Source organism: Acanthochromis polyacanthus, chromosome 19 (genome assembly GCF_021347895.1).
Source record: "Acanthochromis polyacanthus isolate Apoly-LR-REF ecotype Palm Island chromosome 19, KAUST_Apoly_ChrSc, whole genome shotgun sequence".
NCBI classification, from domain to species: Eukaryota; Metazoa; Chordata; class Actinopteri; family Pomacentridae; genus Acanthochromis; species Acanthochromis polyacanthus.
The window spans coordinates 13,774,214-13,792,022 of record NC_067131.1 but is presented as its reverse complement, the minus strand read 5'-3'; the positions used below and the strand labels follow the sequence as shown (position 1 = coordinate 13,792,022).

The following is a 17,809-nucleotide window of genomic DNA, read 5'->3' as shown; positions in this document are numbered from 1 at the left end:
GTGGGACTAATAAAGGATACTCTGTTCTATTCTATTAATAGACTAATAGCTATTCAAAGAAAGTGCCATCAGCAGAAGTGTAACAATTAGCTGAATAATTGATGAGCTGATAAAATAAGATGCCAGGAAAAATGAGCTATTTAATGGATTAATTTCAAGACTTAAGGAATCTTTCAAAATACGGTTCTGATGTTAAACATCATTTGAAGAACTCACAAAATGCCATATTGGGAAATATTAACGAATATAACAGTTAGCTGTGATATTTGTAGTTGTTTTAATAAAATGTAAATAAATAAAGAAATAAATGCTGGTATCGTCAAATCAAATGCTTTGTTGGTTTGTTGTTTTTCAGTGTTTTATGTAATTAGAAATTGAGCTGGAGTAATTTTTGGACAATTGGTAAGGCAAAACAAGCTGTTACATTTTATGGACTTAAATCACTGAATATTATAGTGGAAATATGAAGTAGTTTAAGTGCTGGGAATGGTTAAAAAACACATCTGCAGTTTGTTGGAGTTTGACCGCTCTTTTACGTTCGTGTTGGCATGACATCTGTACGTGTGAGAGTGATCCGCCGGCTGACATGTGGAGGCTCGTCCCATGAAGTGATTCATGTGTGTGCTGTAACACTCAGTTCAATGCTTTATGGGCAGCTACACTTACAGAGTACGGACCAATGTGTAAAGGTGAGCGCGCTGAGAGTGATTTATGTTCCACCAGGTGTTTGAGGGGGTCAAATGGGAGATGCATGTTGTAATAGAAGTGGGTAAATGTGTTTGTCTGCCACGTCAAGTCTCTCAGTGCGTGCTGGATATTGTTTACATGAATAATTGACGATACCTGACGCGGTGAAAGGACTTTTGATGACAGCACGCAATTAAAACAATTTCTCCCCATCAGCATGTGTTCGTCGTGTATCCATTTGTTTACATATACATGCGCTTATGCATGCGACAGTTTGTGTGATTACAGTACACCACATACTGCTCCCTCGTGTGATTTGACAAGACTTTGCCCCATTTAGAGAATTCAGACTTCCTACCGCTGTAATCGGCTCTGGCACTGTGCGAGTTCTCCACCACGCCAGCCTTCTGAATCATTTTATTTCCGGAGCATAAGAGCAAAATGTCCAGGGTTTACCACAAGGTCCGGCTAATTGACTGTCTGTACAGAGAGCTGATTCAGCACTTAACCAGCATGGCTAAATGGACCGAGGCTGGGGTGAAGGAAGAAGATAGCTGAGAAGGACACAAACAGAGCAAAGTTATCTGGAGGGATGGGGAAGATACTTTTACAACATTTCCACACGACATGCCTCAAATTCAATGTGATATGCACATTTTGGGAATTATTTGCTTTCAAGAGCTAGATAAGGAAACGGATGCTACACGCATGACTGTATGATAAAGAGCACTTACATAAAGACCGTAAATGAGTGAACAGCGAGTACGACTGTAACAGAAAACCCATCAATGAGCTCCTATGAAAGTCACAAATTGTCTCAATTGTTTAATCTGTGCAAAACTCAAGCGTACAAAAAACAGCTCACAGTTTTCCAGAGGGTTAAGAGTCAGACTAGTTCTTGGCTCGGAGCAGTTGCCAGGCAACCGGAGGAGACTCTGTATCATCGCCCGTCCGGTGTAAGACACAGTTACGATAACACGAGCCCCTATAACATGTTGAATTGTTGTTTTTACACTTCAATTTATGTTCAGGTCGAAAAAATAGATGATAAAATGTTTTACAAGGTGCTGGTAGGTGTATTTTGTTAGCACAGGACAGAGCCAGGACAGCTGATTCCCTCCATTTCCAACCTTTATGCTAAGCTAAGCTAACAAGAGGCATCATATATACGTGCAGACATGAAAGTTGATGGCATATTTATCAAAATGTTAAACTTTCTGTGAACTAGCACAACTGGTGAGGATTAAAGGCATTAGAGGAGATTTAATTTCCTACGACTTTGAACGTAGCATGCGCATGCGCACATACAACCTCTCCCTCACCCCCCTCTAACCTCCCCCCTCTTAACATTTACGAAGAAACGCCCCCCTCCAGAAACTTGCGTAGCACTCGTGAAGTTGTCTTTTACGGCTGGGTCCCCCTGGATCTTTATCTGCCATTATGTAAAAAAAGATGAGCAAAACAAGTCGCCAGCTAACTACGAAGCTATACCAAAGCAACACATACAGAAAACACGTAAGTCCAAGGCGTACGTAATCTACGTAACTAGGCCTGAGCCGGAAGATTTCTGATTGACAGGAAAGGGAGCAAACCAAACGCCTCGGTCCAAGCGCATTGATTGGCTGATGTTTTTCAGGTCCTGCCATGTCCACAGTTTTTTTTTTTTTTTTAATTCTTTTAGAGACCATACATACAAGTCCACTAAAGGTCAGTAATATTCATTTTATGTGAATCAGACAAATTAAACCAAAAAAAACATCCTCCATAATGCCTTTAAACGAAGTTAATTTCTTTGTTTTTTTCCTTGATTGAGGCCACAAACTTTCAATCAAATCAAGTCGAGTCACTGCTAATTATAAAGCAACAATCATTGTGCCAAAGTGCTTTCCAGAAGAAAAACAAGATTGGCATTACGAATTAATCAAACAAGTTCCAAAATTGAGGTTAGGACCCTACAATGTTACTTATGGTGTGAGTTATTTAAATATTAAGAATTAAATCTCAACACAGAATGAGACAAAATACACCTTCAATCATACGAAGGCTAAAAACCTACCTGTGGAGATTAACCTGACCGTTTTAAAACTATTCTAACAGTCAACTTACACATGAGAAGCACTTAGACACTGAAAAGTCCTCCCTAAATGAACAAATCAGTCAGATTATGTCAAAACATTCAACACGAAACATCCTTCAACTGATAAAAACATTTAGAAAGAGAATGCTCTCACAGAAAATGAAACACCTCATTATTGCATGCTGCTGAGATGTCCAAATCGAACCGTGCTTGTTTGCTCCCTTTAAAGTGCTTCTTGCTTATTCAACACAAAGATCCTGTCTCCGTCCTTGTTGTGAGACATCGAGCATCTATCGAGTTCAGTATCGCCAACAGACAGCGCTCAAGTTACCAGGCAGCCAACGGAGGGACAGTGACTTCCGAGGATGCAAACACAACATGAGAAGGCCTGCGGTACAAAACGCTGTCAGGGAAAATTGAAACAGAACATGATATATTTACCTACTGCAGGTACAGGAAAGGCAAGTTGACTAATCGCCACGCCCCTGATAGCAACTACTGCTCAAAGAAAACAATTTACCTTAATTAACTCGCTGAGCACCGAGGAAAATCTTTTTTCTCCGTCAAGACAGGCTCGGGTGCTTTGGCTATTTTCAGACTAGTGTTTCTTTTTCGAGTATTGCTTATGTGCTGATACAAGTACAGAATCTCATCCTCTCACCAATAATGGAGGAACAGATTTGCCGCTTGAGGATGAAATTAAGGCCTCCTTTCCCTTTCTTTGCTATTTTCAGATGCAGCCCACAGGGAGAAGAGCAAGAATGGAAGTGGGAAATAGGCCTTTCAAGCAGGGTCCGGGGTTTGAATGGAAACAACTTACATGCACGAATACAGGACCCCACTGCTCAAAGCAAAAATTTAATTTGACGCGCTTTAAACCGTTAAGATCACAAAAGAGCGACAAAGAAAAATCTCCCATCTTTGCTGGATGTTTGCACAGAATAACGAGAGTTTAAGACAATGACAGTGCCAGTCGGTCGACACAACAAATAACAGAGACGAAGTGAAGTGAGGGGATGCCACAATTGTTAAAAGACGATAAACAGTCACCTTCACCACGGTTCCCATTAAATTCAACCAGAGCGAGGAGGTAATGGAACCGTGTAGCTCAGGGGCAAACAAAACTGGTGCAAAAAAATCTCACAAGACTACGCTAAATTGGAAGTGACCTAGTATATTATAAAAAATGCCTGCGTGCGATAGAGTTAGAATAGAAAGAGGACAGAAATATCGGTGTTTAAGAGGCAAACTGGGCAACCAAAAGCCTTATTTTTGTCTTTTGACGCTCGAAAATCTGATATAGTTTGATGCATCCACCCAAAAAATAAAGGTAATGTCACCCCAACACATTCCAGGGTGCTCCTCTGTTTCCACCATATCGAGTAACGTCTATCAATATGTCCGTTTTTTTTTCCATCTTCTGACCAAGCGCTGCGATTTTCTACCCGGAGACGACCTGTTCCGAGGGCCGTCCGGCGCAGCAGCATCAGGTCACATGTGTGTTTATGACAGCATTGTGCGCTGAACACAAGCGGGAAAGAACAGCAAACAATGAGCCACCAGACATGACCTTCAGGGAGAGGTGGGCTCCGGATGGGACGTCGCTCCAACAGAAGCGAATCGAATAGAGGCACACAAAGTCCGATTTGGAAAAAGGAGGGTGTGGGGGGGGCAAAGGGGCATCTTGTACATGCTGAGCTACAAATGGTGCTTTGTCAGGAGACTGCTGACGAAGACAACTGTGTCCTTCTGGTGCAAAACAGGAAGTAATCAAAATGCAGCTAAATCTGTGGGACAGTGGGACGACGTTATGGGACAGGCATTGACAGACATATTACTGAGGACGTTTTGTGTACCAAGGAAGCAGAGGGAAGCTCATGGAAAACTCTGCATCTTAAATTTTCATAAATGCATTAGTTTGCATCAGATTATCCTACAGTGGATCTCATCAATTCAGTTTAACCTCTTTAAATCCAGACTAGGATGTCAAAAATTGACAGTTTAATACTTAATATATATTTTGTGATTTCACCACTTAACCCTCCTGTTGTCCTCATTTACAGGCACCAAAAAATGTTGTTTCCTTGTCTGAAAAATATCCAAAAATTCAGCAAAAAAATTCCCCGAACTTCTGAAAATTTGCAAAACCTTCATAAAAAAATCCATTAATTCCTTAAAAGTTTCTCTTAAAAGTTTTATTTTTTTAAAAAATCCAACAAATTTGGCAAGAAAATTCTTATATTTTCAAAAAAGTAAAAAGTGTAAAAATCTTCCCAAAAAAAATCCTAAAAATATCAAAAGTGATTGCATATAAATCAGTAAAACTTCTAAGATTTTCTTTAAGAACATTCACATAAAAATCAACCAAAATTCACTGGATTTTGGTTGATTTTTATGTGAATATTCTTAAGAAAAAATTTTCAACATTTCTTTTTCCCCCACCCAAAAAGATTTCCCAAAAATGTTGAAAATGTGGACGTCAGAAGTTTCACTGTGAAAATATATTTTTATCCACATTTTCAAACTTTAAAACGGGTCAATTTTGACCCACAGGACGACACAAGGGCTAAGCTAACCTAATCTTGATGGATACTTCTTAAGTAACATTATTTTTCCCCTCTTTGTTTACCGTCATGTATTCAATCTGTCGAGTGACAAGTGATTACATCAAATTAGATTACCGTCGGGTCAATCCCAAAACACTGGCAAAACATTAACCTGACTGCATCAATATTGGTGAACCCTTAGTCATTCAATTAGGATCACTGTTGCTCAAGCAGATTTGAGTTTAAAACAGCTACTAGAGTTGAAAAATAACTAAAACAAAGAGGGTCCAGATCCGTCAAGCTGCTCCAGCTCATACTGCAAGATCTATGTCGACCAAGGCACCAATCGATGAGGAAATCAGATGCAAATCGTACTGTATAACACCTCATCACAGAGAAACAAATACATCCATAAATTTTACTCGGTGGGTTGCGTTACTGTCCGACGGTGCGGAATGAAGCCCCCCCCCCCACTCGTGAGCCTTCTCAGATCGTAACAGGTGACAGAGGAGGAGAGGATGGCTTTAAAGAACACACAAAAAGAGAAGATAATCAATAAAATAGCAATCAATAGGCAAGCCAGGAGGGCCAGGGGGTAGGAAGATTGGATGGCTCGAGCCTCCACAGATAATCGAAGATGCTAAGACAAGGGTCCCCACCCCCATCATGCTACGTCTTTCTCTCTGTGGTTGTCACCTTCTCCTCCCGGCTCGTCTCCCCCTCTTCCACCTCCTTTTTTTTTTCCTCCCTCCGTCTACGTCCCTCTCAGGCTCCCCTTCAGTCCCCTTTTTTCCTCTCCACTATCTCACCCCCTCTCCATTTCTCTCCCGCCTCCCTCCTCTCTTTCTCCAGCGCTCTCCCCCTCCTCCTCCTCCTCCTCCTCTCCCCTCTCCGTGTCTACTGCAGCAGAAAAGCCAGCACAGGCACCAGCATGTGTGCGTTGGTACATGTGTGCGCTACTACGGTAAAATCCACGACCGAGCCTCAAGCAATAGGCGAGCGGCGAAGGTGAAATTTAAGGGAGGGGGGGAAAAAAAGCAGCCCCCTCGTGTGCTCGTCGAACGCGCCGATCAAAAGCATTGATTGCCGCCGCGTTACATCACAGCCATGCAAACAAACCCCCTTTAAATCATTAGAGTAATGTCTCTCCTCCTGTCTCCCTCTATTCCTCTCATGTCCCTCTTCCTCCCTCTGTCTCTCTCTCTCATCTGTCTCATTGTATTTCCACATCAGCATCTCGTTTTTTTTCCCTAGCCTTTCTCAATCTCTCTGCCTCCCAGCTCTCTCTTCACGTATAATTTTCTCAGGGACGTAAAGGTTCTGCCACATCGGTCCGGATGGCTACTTTTAGAAAGAGCAAGGGAGGAAGAAACCAGTGATCTGGGTCACATCGCTGTTTGACGTATGGCGCTGGCATATTAGACCTACACAGTGAAATGGGGCTACGTTCACCCACAAATGGAGGCAGCAGCTGAAATGAATCCCACCTACCACCTGCTCTGCACTCCTCATAACCCCACAAACACCTCTACCTGCAGCCGTTACACCGAATATGTGCCCATTTTTGTTGGATTCATGAGACATTTCCAAGTGGAACCAGCAGATGTGACGTTTAAATGAACAATACGTTGCATTCTAGCAGCTCAACAGCAGGTACAGTAGCTATCATATAAGGCAACAGTGGAAATGCAGCAAGAACTTTGAGCCAAATCTGCCTCTAAATGTGTACAGGTGCATTTGAAAATCCACTAAAGCTCTCTGTCTCCTCTGCAGCATTGGGACAATCTGTAAATAACTGACCTAGACGGAGTAGGGATAGAGAGGGAAGTAAGAAATCAATCTGATTGGGACAAGAGTGACAGAAAAGTGATCCCAAGTTCAGAGAGGCGGATGGAGGGGCGAGGGGCCTAAAGCAGACTGTGTGTCCGTCACAGTCCTACACTTTTATCTTCCTCTGGAGGGAACTGAATCCAGGTGTGTATGTCTGCTGCTGGTGCCAGGAGAGGCATTGTCCATATCTGTCACTGTAGATACAGTTTGCATTGCTGAGTGTGCAGTGATTTACGATCATTTTTGGTGACATTCAGCTACTTCCAGTGTGATGGCATGAATGCCTGTGTGTCTGCTGACTGTCTGGTTTTGCATCTGGACCTACAGCATCCATGCATTCACCATACCAAAGGGGTCCTCACATCACCCTCATAACAGCAAAAAAAAAAAAAAAAAAAAAATAGCACGAAAGACAAGGTGATCAACTATAACACTCCATATACAAAGCAACAACAAAAAAAATAATCAAAGCAGCTGTGATCAAGCGGCTGGATTCGTCTGTAACTGGAGGGTCTGAGAAAAAAGAGCCACTGTAACTGTTTTCATGTAGCACCGATCAAAAACACAGTCAGGGGTACTTGTTACTCTTACACCTGTGTGATCAAATGCCATCAAACGCTTGCTTTCAGGAGGTAAATCATTAACTATTTACATGCAAACAATAAAGGTGATCGGAACGCAGGAGCAAGTTATGCGTAACGGAAATGAAGCCCGTGCGTAAAAGGTATGTAGCGTTCAACCGGGACAGGAGAGACTGACAAAAAAAAAACCCGCACACACAACCCAGCAGAGTGTAACACTACCAAGGGCAAAGACGTGCACTTGAGCAATTCAGCGTCGCAGCAGCAAGAAGGGGGAAAAAAGAAGACTAACATGAAATATACGGCGCATTGATGTGCGTCGTAAACGGACAAGTATCATCTAATGAAGGCGTTTGGATGCAGGAGGCGCGTCGGATGCTGCGTTTGGAGGCAGATTTTTATCACAGCCGCTCAAGTAGGAGAATATGACGACATGAATTATAACAGCAACAAAAAGGTGGTAATCAGTGGGAGTCCAGCTGCTCTATCACATCATGAGACATGGACAAGCCTGGTTCAACTAGTAGCGAGCCATAAAGCAACACAGCTGACATACCATTTTCCATTTTCCTTTGCTATCAGCATTAATTATTCAATATCAGTAAGTCTACATCCCGCCATTTAATACAAGCCACACTGATAATATACCAGCAGTCAATGTCCTGCAGTTAATTATGAATGATTGTTTTTTCTCTCTCCTCCTCCTCTGCAGTTTGGGGAAATGTTAACAAAACATGCAAAGTTTTTCAAACTTACTCAAGCAGTGGTTTAATAAGGCAGAATATGCAACAGTAGAGAAAGAAGTTCCAGGAGACACCTGGAGGAGACTCACCCGAGCGTACTTGGAGGAATAGGGGTCTTCGAAGAGTGCCCATATTTTGGGTTGCCAGGTTTTCCACCAGCCCGATTTCCTGGCGTCCTCCTGCATGCACAGTCTTTTCAAGTCCCCGTCCGCGCCGCCCAGCGCCGGGTCGTCGTCCGGCGCGTCCGGCTCCGGAGTCTCGAAGCTGTCCAGCGCCTCCTCCGCATCCCGATGCTGCCGGTAATTCATCCAGCAACACGCCTCCACGTCCGTCTCATCGATGCCCCAGAAGGCCAGCTCCTCTTCGAACAGGGGGCCGCACACGTCGTTGGGACAGTGCAACTTCCCGGTGCGGTAATAGTTGAGGATGAAGGAAAACACCGACGGGTGGCGGTCGAAGAAGAACTCGTCTAATTTGGGGTCGTAGTCGAAGTTGCTGAACGCGTCCGGCTCGGTGAGCCACGACAAGCGGGTACCGGGCAACGTTTTTAGGGTGCTCCGGTAGGTCTCATGCCGCACCCCCCCGCAGTTTATCACGATTTTCTCGCTTTCCGACGGACAAGTCATGTCTGCGCTGTAACATGCTTTGTTGGACGACTTGTTCCCACCCTTGCGCCCTTTGAAAGAGGATACACACACCGAACTGAGCATAGAGGACCGGGGGGAGGGAGGATGAGAGAAACCGAAGGGAGGAGGTGGAGGAGGAGGGAGGAGTCTGAGGAGTCTGCGGGGAAGAGAGGAGAAAAAAAAGGGCAGAATTTTTTTTCTTTAGCAAGAAGGGAGAAACAGACGTGGATTATCAACATTGCAACACACACATCAAAGAACCACACTGCCGGTGCCACATGTATGTGCAATTAGTCACTTGATAATCAGGAGGACGGAGAGGAGGGCACGAAAACGACCTTGTGCAGGTGCAGAGAGGGAGGAGGAGGAGGAGGGAGAGCGGATGGAGGGGAGGAAAGTTGTTTTTTGTTGTTTGTTTGTTTGTTTTTAACACCAGCATCCTGGAGCCAGTGCAGCGGATGAAAACAGGTGGCTTTTTGGGAGCACATTCATGAGTCAGCATCCTCATAAGGTTGATGGTTGTGATGAGAGGGCGTCTTAAAGTGATGCTTCCAGATCTGTCATGATCCCAACAACCTCTGGATTAATCTGGCAGCCATAATGAGGCCACACAACTCACCCTCAACTTGTTTTTTTTACTTGCAAATGCACCCAAAGAAGGCAGAAAGAAAGAGAAGGGGGGGGGGGGCATGGTGGTGCAGCACCTTGTGTGTGTGTGTATGTGTTTGTATGAGCATTTGTGTGTGTGTGTGTGTGTGTGTGTGTGTGTGTGTGTGTGTGTGTGTGTGTGTTAATTGCCTCCCGAGGGTGCGGTGTCCGTACTAATGTTAGATCTCCTCAATCAGCCTATGTGCACACACACCACTGCTGCAGCAGCCCCCTCCGACCGCACCGACATTCATGCGATGCACAATTATGTCAATGCTGCCACTTCTGTGTAAAGACATGCAGAGGAGAGGAGGAAGGTAGAGGGTGAGAGAGAGGGAGAAAGAGAGAGAACCTGAGGGGGGAGGTAAAGGATGAAGAGGCCATAAATCTGATTTTTAATGGAAGGATCGAAAAGGACAGAGCGAGGGGGGGAAACAAGGCAGACAAAGACCTGAAGAGGACAAAAAAAAAAGAGGGAGAAAGTGAATGCAGCACCCTCATTAGGGGCAAATACAGTAAACAGCGAGTGTAATGTTGTCTCCTCTAGTAATGGAAGAAGAAGGGGGTAGAGGAGAGAGTGTGCAGGGAGGGGAAAGAGGAGAATCGAAAAGGAGAGTGCACTATAAAAGTGAATGAATTCTGCTGCAGTAAAAAAGCCGGAGTTATTTGCTCTGTCGTTCTCCTCGGCGAGGTCAGATTGCCATCCGGAGGAGCTCACAGTGCTTCAGGAGAAGCCACGCGACCACAAGCAGGGAAAAGAAGCCCCATACATGCACTGTATCTGTGCTGTTAACCTTTTTCTCTATTCAAAGAAATGCACCACTCTCCCCCTCCTCCCTCCTGTCAGCTCTCTCTCTCTCTCTCTGGCCCTCCCCCTTCTCCTACTACTCTCTCCCTCACTTTCTCTTCCTCACTCGCTCTCATATTCCGCATAAAGGAATCACATTTCATTGAAGGAGGAGGGAAATCAAGGCTTCACTTCTTCTTCTTTCTCTCTAACAGTCTTATTCCTCTCCAGTGTCCCCCCCCCCCTCTCCTCACTTCTCTTGCTTTTTCCTGCCATTTCACTCTTTTCTTCCATTCCCCCTCCCCTCTCTTCTGCATCTCATTCTTCCCTCTTTCCCAAACTCGGCTTCCTTCACTTTGGGTCAACTCTTTCCCCTTCAGACTTTGCGTTATATAGGACGCTGCAGTCTTTCTTTCTTTCTTTTCTAATGTTCGCTCTGTTGTTTTGATCATTTCACTTTTTTTTTGTCTGGGGAAACAACTTTTGTTCACGGAAAAGTTTGCTGTCTTTCGTTTCTCTTCAGATCTTTTATTGTAATTGAGTTTCTTGCTTCAGATTTTGTTCTGACTTTTTGGTGTGAGTATTATCTCCCTATTTTTTTTTTTTGGAAATCCTGGGGGAAAAAGACAACACTCAGGTAAGATCTGCTGCATGGGTTAACAATCAAAGCACAAATTACTGTGCACTGGAGACAAAAAGGGTAGATTTAACGTATGCAGCTCTGACAAATAACAGTTAAATCTTCAGATTTCTACTTTTTGTTTCCTGAGCTATCCCAAATCTCTGCAGTGTTTTGCTGCAGGATCATCAAATGTGCTTGTTTGGCAGGGGAAAAAAAGTCCTGCGCTGTGAGCTTGAGAGTTGCACTGCATCATTATGCCAAAGTAGCATCTAAATAGACTTGACAAGAAAAATGAATGACTTCTGCAGCAAACTGAATATTTGGAAGGGAGGTCAGGGAGGGAAGAGAGTGTAAAAAGATCTTAATCCAGAGTCAGCTTTGTCCTGTGGGGCTCTCCAGCAGTGTGCTGTGGGATGGATTACGTTTCAGCACCATGGACAACAACACTCTCTCTCTGGGACAAACTCCCTCTGATGGGATGCTGAACTTTTCACAAGCAGCTTTCAGAGAACTCGCTGTGAAAGTTTTGCACTTTAAATAACTTTTTTGGGCTCAGCTTTGCAGCTCTGAACTCTAACTTGCACTTCACAGGCAGCACATAGGTGAGCTGCTGAATATTTAATCCACGGACAGCCACAAGTCTGTAACTGCGGTTAAATGCTTTTTGTTCCCTCACAGTCACATGTGGTGAGTTTATTGATTTTAAACATTCACTTAAATGTTCCTTTGTGCATTCTAGCTGTTTTGTAATTGTGTGCAGCTGCACCTTTTCTTAAGGTTAAATGCAAAAAAAAAAGTTTCAGCTCCAAACACCAGATTATTGATCTTAATGGGAGGCGGAAGCTGCAGTTTTCAAGTTCATACAGGGGAAGTAAAGCAGATCTCTTTAAGAGTCAGCCTCAGCACCTTCAGCGACTGACATCAGCACAAAAAAACACACCGGAGAGAGAGAAAAGAAGGGGAAGAGGGGGGAGAGCAGGAGGGAGAAAGGGGGGTACAGAAGGTGAGCATCTTGTGTAAAATGGAGGAAGAGAAGCGGTGGAGATGGTGGGAGAAAAAAAAAGGCAAAGAGGTGAGAAGGAAATGCAGCGCACATGAGAAAGAGGATAAAAACTGACTGTGAAGGGGAGGGGAGGGGGGTGCAGAGGAGCAGAGAGGAAGAGGAGGAAGAGGAGGAGGAGGAGGAGGAACAATCTCACCTCCCTCCCCTCCTGCAGCACCACTACTTTCTCTCTCTCTCTCCTGCAGCATTTCCTGCCTCGGCCACCATGTCCTGCGCCACCCCGCTACTACACCACTGCACACATACTTACACGAGGGGGAAGGAAAAGCAGGAGAGGGGGGAGGCGCACTCACCTGGCTCTACAACGAACAGGCAGAAAAACATGACAAAAGGGGACATGAGGCTAGTATGAAAGGAGTTTTTTTTTAATGCAGTGGGCTCTGATGGATAGAGAACAGGGGGGTTTGGAGGAGGAGAGGAGCGTGCACTCGGCTCATGCACCGAGACCGCACCGACACCAATATATATTAGCAGAAACACTGCAGCAAGGGGGGGGGGGCACGAGATTATGGGATGCACTGACTGTGAGGTACCAGCAGCAGCAACAACCGGGGGGAGAGAGGAGGGGGAGGGGAGGAGAGAGAGAGAGAAAGAGAGGGAAGGAAAAGAGAGGAATTTGGAGGAGTGCTGACTACGCGGAACAGAAGCAGCAGTTGGCAGGAAAAGCGAAAAGCTTTACCAATCGCAGAGGGGGAGGTGGGGAGAGATGAGAGGGAGTGAGATGTGACGGGAGAAAGGAGGAGAGGAGGGGGAGAGAAAGAAACATAGGGTGGAAAATGAAAAGGGGGAGGAGGGGATGGGGGGAGGGAGACCATGCAGTGGCTCGGGATGGCACCTGAACGGCTGCGAAGGTGTGGGAGGGAGGATCAGAAATGTCCTGCAGTAGCAGCAGAGTGATGGAGCGAGAGAGGAAGGAAAACAAGTGTAAAGCAGACGTACAGCTGAGCTGAATGGCAAATGTACCACTGGGGGGGGGGGGGGTAAGAAAAAAGAAAAGAGGAGGGCTCTGCAGGCGACTTTGTAATGTATGTTTGTGTGTGAGGCAGAGAGAGAGAGAGTGCAAATTACATATGTGTTTCTGGTACGCAGCCATTTCTTTTTTTCCCTTTTTTGCCACCCGCTACCTCATCAAAGGATGTAACCACAAGACTTCACGCTGTTCCATCCATATCACCACACTCCCTCCCTCCTCTCTCTCTCTCTCTCCCCCCCTCATCTCCCTTTCCTCTCACACTCCCCAGTGCTGAGGAGACCCCAACAGGAGGAAGTGAAGCACTGCAGCACACTGAAAGCACTGCGGTCACCTCCCCTTTTTAGTGCGGTGTCACACCACACAGCATCCTCTCTCTCTCCCTCCTTCTTCCCCCCTCCCTTCCTCACCTCCTCGGACTGTCACTGCGCCTCATGGTGGAAGTGTTTCTCGCCACGAGTGGAGAAGCCAGATAAGATGTGTGTGTGTGTGTGTGTGTGTGTGTGTGTGTGTGTGTGAGTGTGTGTGTGGATGGCAGCAACGAGTATGAATAAGAATGAGTGGAATTGCATGAATGGATGGATGGAAACGAGGCAGAACAGTGTGCAGAGAAAACCAGCAACCAGGACCACACACAGACCCTCTAATGTACACAGATGAGAAAAAAATAACAACAAAAATACAGCTCACTAGTGACCAATTCCCAGAACGTGAACTAAATAGCCAATCAATTAAGCAAGCAGAAAGGAAATGTGTGTGCAATCTACCAGTGGCAGCTCCTCTAGTCAGCAACACCAGAGTGCACATCTCCAGGGGCTGACCAATCCACACATACCGCAGCTCCAACACCCCCTCGGGGGGTCTTGAGCCTTGTGCATATTGGTCAAACACCTCCACCAGAGAAGCATGCAGCTGCTGCTCTCTTGTGACGATTCCCTTCCAGAAACCTTCTTTTCTTATAAGGGGGGGAGAATCATCCACTCCTGGTTTTCTCCTTTTAGCAGGCAGGGGGATGATTAATACATAAAGCCATTTTCAGGAATAGACTAGCAGCAATGAAGCCTGTAATAGAGCTCTGAATGCTCAGTCAGTGTCCATGACTAAAATCTTTCCTGCCCACAGGACGATGACGGCTGAGATTCTTCTTTTTTTTCTTTTTTTTTTGGAGAGATATGAAACCGGGGTGAGACTGGTGACACGCAGGGTGATGAAAGAAGAGAGCTTCCTTCAAGGAGCAATCATCAGAGTAGGAAGAGGTCAGAATAATCCTGAACTGGCACTGAGTGCAAAGGAAGGAAAAAAAAAAAGGCCCAGGATAGTGTGTCATGTCGGGAAGGAACTCTATTTTTGGACCTGAATCTGAGCTAATATCCCACAGTATAGAAAATCAGGTTCTTGGAGAGTTTTGCATTTTGGAGCGGATAGCTTTAACCCCTCCCGACTCTCTCCCAGGTCATTTAAACCTGTCGACTCCTAATTAATAACACTGGCCTCCCTGCATGATTAGGACCATTATGATCCAGCAGTGCAATCATGTGCTACACGGGGGCCAGACTGACAAATGTGACGAGGGAAGAAGTATTACAGAGCTGGTTCCTGACCTGTGAACCAGCCGGTAATTAGACAGAAAAAGGGGGCAGAGAGATCTAAATCCACAGCTGAGAGACTCAACAGCAAGGAAGGGAAGGAGGGAAGCTGACTGTCGAGAAAACAAAAAGGTGAGCTTGAGGTGAGCCCTCAAGGTCAAAGATTTGACAAAGGGGGTGTAAAATGGCAGAATCAGGTGGTAATTTAGTTGAAGGGCATACAGGAAGTTTGGATAAGTGAAGGAAAGGAAAAAAAAGCAGCAAGAGATGAGAGTGAAACCATCCCAGCCAAGGAGAGAGGAAGGGTCAGAGGCACAAGAACACACAGAAACCCAGGACACGGCGGGTGCGTAATTCAATCACAGCCTCAAAATAGATTCATTCCCCCCTGTTGCTTAAACAGCAGCGCCCTCCTTTTTTTTTTCAAACCCCCATCACTACTCTACCAATCACATCCGCTGACAGCACGACACTGTCTCTGGTGGGGAGGCTTCTTTTTCTTTTCTTTTTTTTGGTAAAATCGAAGGGGTGTTTTCTGGGTTACCCTCAGTCTAAAAATAGCACCAGCTGTAGATTTATAATGCAGAAAGAGGAGAGTGTGTGTGTGTGAGAGAGAAAACCAAATGGAGGGGAAAAAAAAAAGAAGAGTTCCTGTTCGGAGAGGAGCCAGTTGGCAGGAGAGAGAAAAAAAACAAAAAAGAAAAGGGAGGCATGTGCTGGAAAGTGCAGGCAGAAGAAGAGGCGTTATGAAACCAGTGACTTTGTGTGTGTGATGCGGTGGAATGCGGATGGAAGCAAGAGTGTGGGTGAAGGTGGCAGAAGGGGTAGAAGACCACGTCTAGACATTCAACTGCCCCCCCTTGACTTCCTGGGGTGAGACCTCAGTGACGCTATGTCCTTCTTGTAGTTCCGCTCCAGTGCCCCCCCCCTCTCTCCTCTACATCTCTGCCACCATCTCTTTCCTCACAACATTTTCTCCTCTCCTGTGTGTTTGTGTGTCAGCCCTCCTCCCCCTGGTTCCTCCATCAAACCTCCATTTCGGGCCTTGACACTTAGCCAGTGCTGCCACGATGCACGACTGCACACACAAAAAAAAACACAAAAGAAAAAAAAATAGAAAAAAGCTGAGGGCACATGCAAGTCAAACAAATGCATCTCTCCTCTACATGATGATGCACAAAAGCGACACACACATGGAAACAGTTACTCACGCAGACAGACACACACAAAAAAAATGATGCAGGCAGGGATGCATACACATTCCCCTCTCAGAGGCATGAAACTGCTCTGATCTAGTGGTGTAGATGGGGAAACACCCACCATTTGTGCAATGAGGGATGCTAGGATTTTTTTTTTTAAAATAAAATGGAAATTTTTCAGGTCATAGAATCAGGCTGTAAAAAGCACATTTTTCTGTGCAGCTACACACAGAAACAGTGAATGAATCTGGAACACATTCTGATTTCTCCACATTAGGATCAAAACACAAGCAGGTTACAGAAGGAGGGGGAGAAAAAAATGGCAGTTTTTGTGGACAAAACGATACTTGTTGAATGTAGGTTAGACGCTGTATTTTTTTTTTTGGCCATTTCTATCCCACATCCTTCCTTCTACCTCTGCCCAGTAATCAGAATAATACCAATAGGAGAAATCTCGTGTTGTTAGAAGGATAAACGCAGAATAAAGCCACCAAAATACAGACATATACACAGACACGGTTCATACTCACTTGCTTTTGGTTCAGGTTCGTTTCGAGTGCGCGCAGAAACACGCACATCAAGCTTTAAAAGATCAATCAAAAGGTAGTTTTCTTTGTTAGATCGCTCTTTCTTATGATTTCAGAGTATCCAGTTTCTCGCAGGCATTCAGATGATCTTTTTGTTTTGCTTTCTCCCTCCGATTTGTTTTTCTTTTTCTCTCTTTTTTTGGTAAAATAAATCAAAATAAAGATTGCGCGCGTCTACTTGCAGGAAATCTCGTTTTGGATAGCGTTATTGCCGAATGTTACTTATAGCTTATGGTCATGCTGATGATGGCAAAAGGGATGAGTCTTTTCGGATGAAATGAAGCAGAAGTCCCCCTGAAAACTGCCTCTTTCTTTGCTATTTCCCTCGATTTCACAAACCCCTCTCCCACCTCTTTGTTATTGCCCAAAAAACAGGAGGAAAAAAAAAACAGAATTGCCAGCCTTTGTTACAGTGTCTCTACGCTTCCAGGCGCAGGGTGTAGCTACCATTCAGCTCCTTCCTCTGTCTCCCCCTTGTTTCCAAATGTTTCGGTGGAGATGCAGCCTGTAGACACCTCTCTCTTTGCCTTTTTCCCTCCCTGTGCCTCCTCTCTCTCTGTTCCTTTGGAGGAGCGTCACCTTCTGCACTATTTTTTTCCTCAGACGATACATGTGGGCGGATTAGAGAACAAGACAGAGGGGTGGGAGGACCCCGGTGAATACAGAGGCTAATTTCTCATACGGCTGCTGAACTTCATAAATACATGCAGGGGAGAAAAACACACACACTAGCACGGGGCTACGAGAGGGATGATTGTGTTGATTTTTCTATCAGCTGTTTAATTGCTTCTTTCCCCCCGCCCTCCCCTCCTCCTCCTCCATAGCCCACACATGCTCACTCTGCTGGACGGACGCACAAACACCATTTTGTCTACAGGTTCCCAGCCTTGACTCTGGCTTGGCTGACATCAGCGGTCATGTGGTAGCACATGAGCAGGTGGATTACATGGAGTAAAATGCTCAATAACAACAAGAAGAAGAGGGGGGCAAAGAAAAGGCAGATTTCATGAATTGATCCTCCCTTTTTCTTTGGGCAGCCATCACTATTTCATGACAAATCCCAGAAATGCACGCTCATGTTGCTGCGAATGACCATCAACAGGCTAAACGGAATGATTTCATTCATGCATTTTGCAGATAAAACCTCCACTTTCTGCTGTTTCTGCTTTGGCGAGGAGGCGGCCCCTAATGGTTATGAAGCATTTACCCAGCAAAAGGAAAGGCATGATGATCAAGCAAGCAATGCTGCTGATGCAC

The 17,809-nt window shown here is 45.1% G+C and overlaps 1 protein-coding gene across 1 annotated transcript in view; it reads right to left on the bottom strand.

Moving 5' to 3' along the window:
* Positions 1 to 17,267, bottom strand: part of kcnc3b (potassium voltage-gated channel, Shaw-related subfamily, member 3b) — a 56,545-nt gene extending 39,278 nt beyond the window's left edge. The window contains 2 exon segments of the mRNA XM_022219895.2: positions 8,554 to 9,247; positions 16,496 to 17,267. Of these exon segments, the coding sequence (XP_022075587.2) occupies positions 8,554 to 9,174 (621 nt within the window). The 5' untranslated portion in view covers positions 9,175 to 9,247; positions 16,496 to 17,267.
* Positions 17,268 to 17,809: the final 542 nt, after the last annotated feature.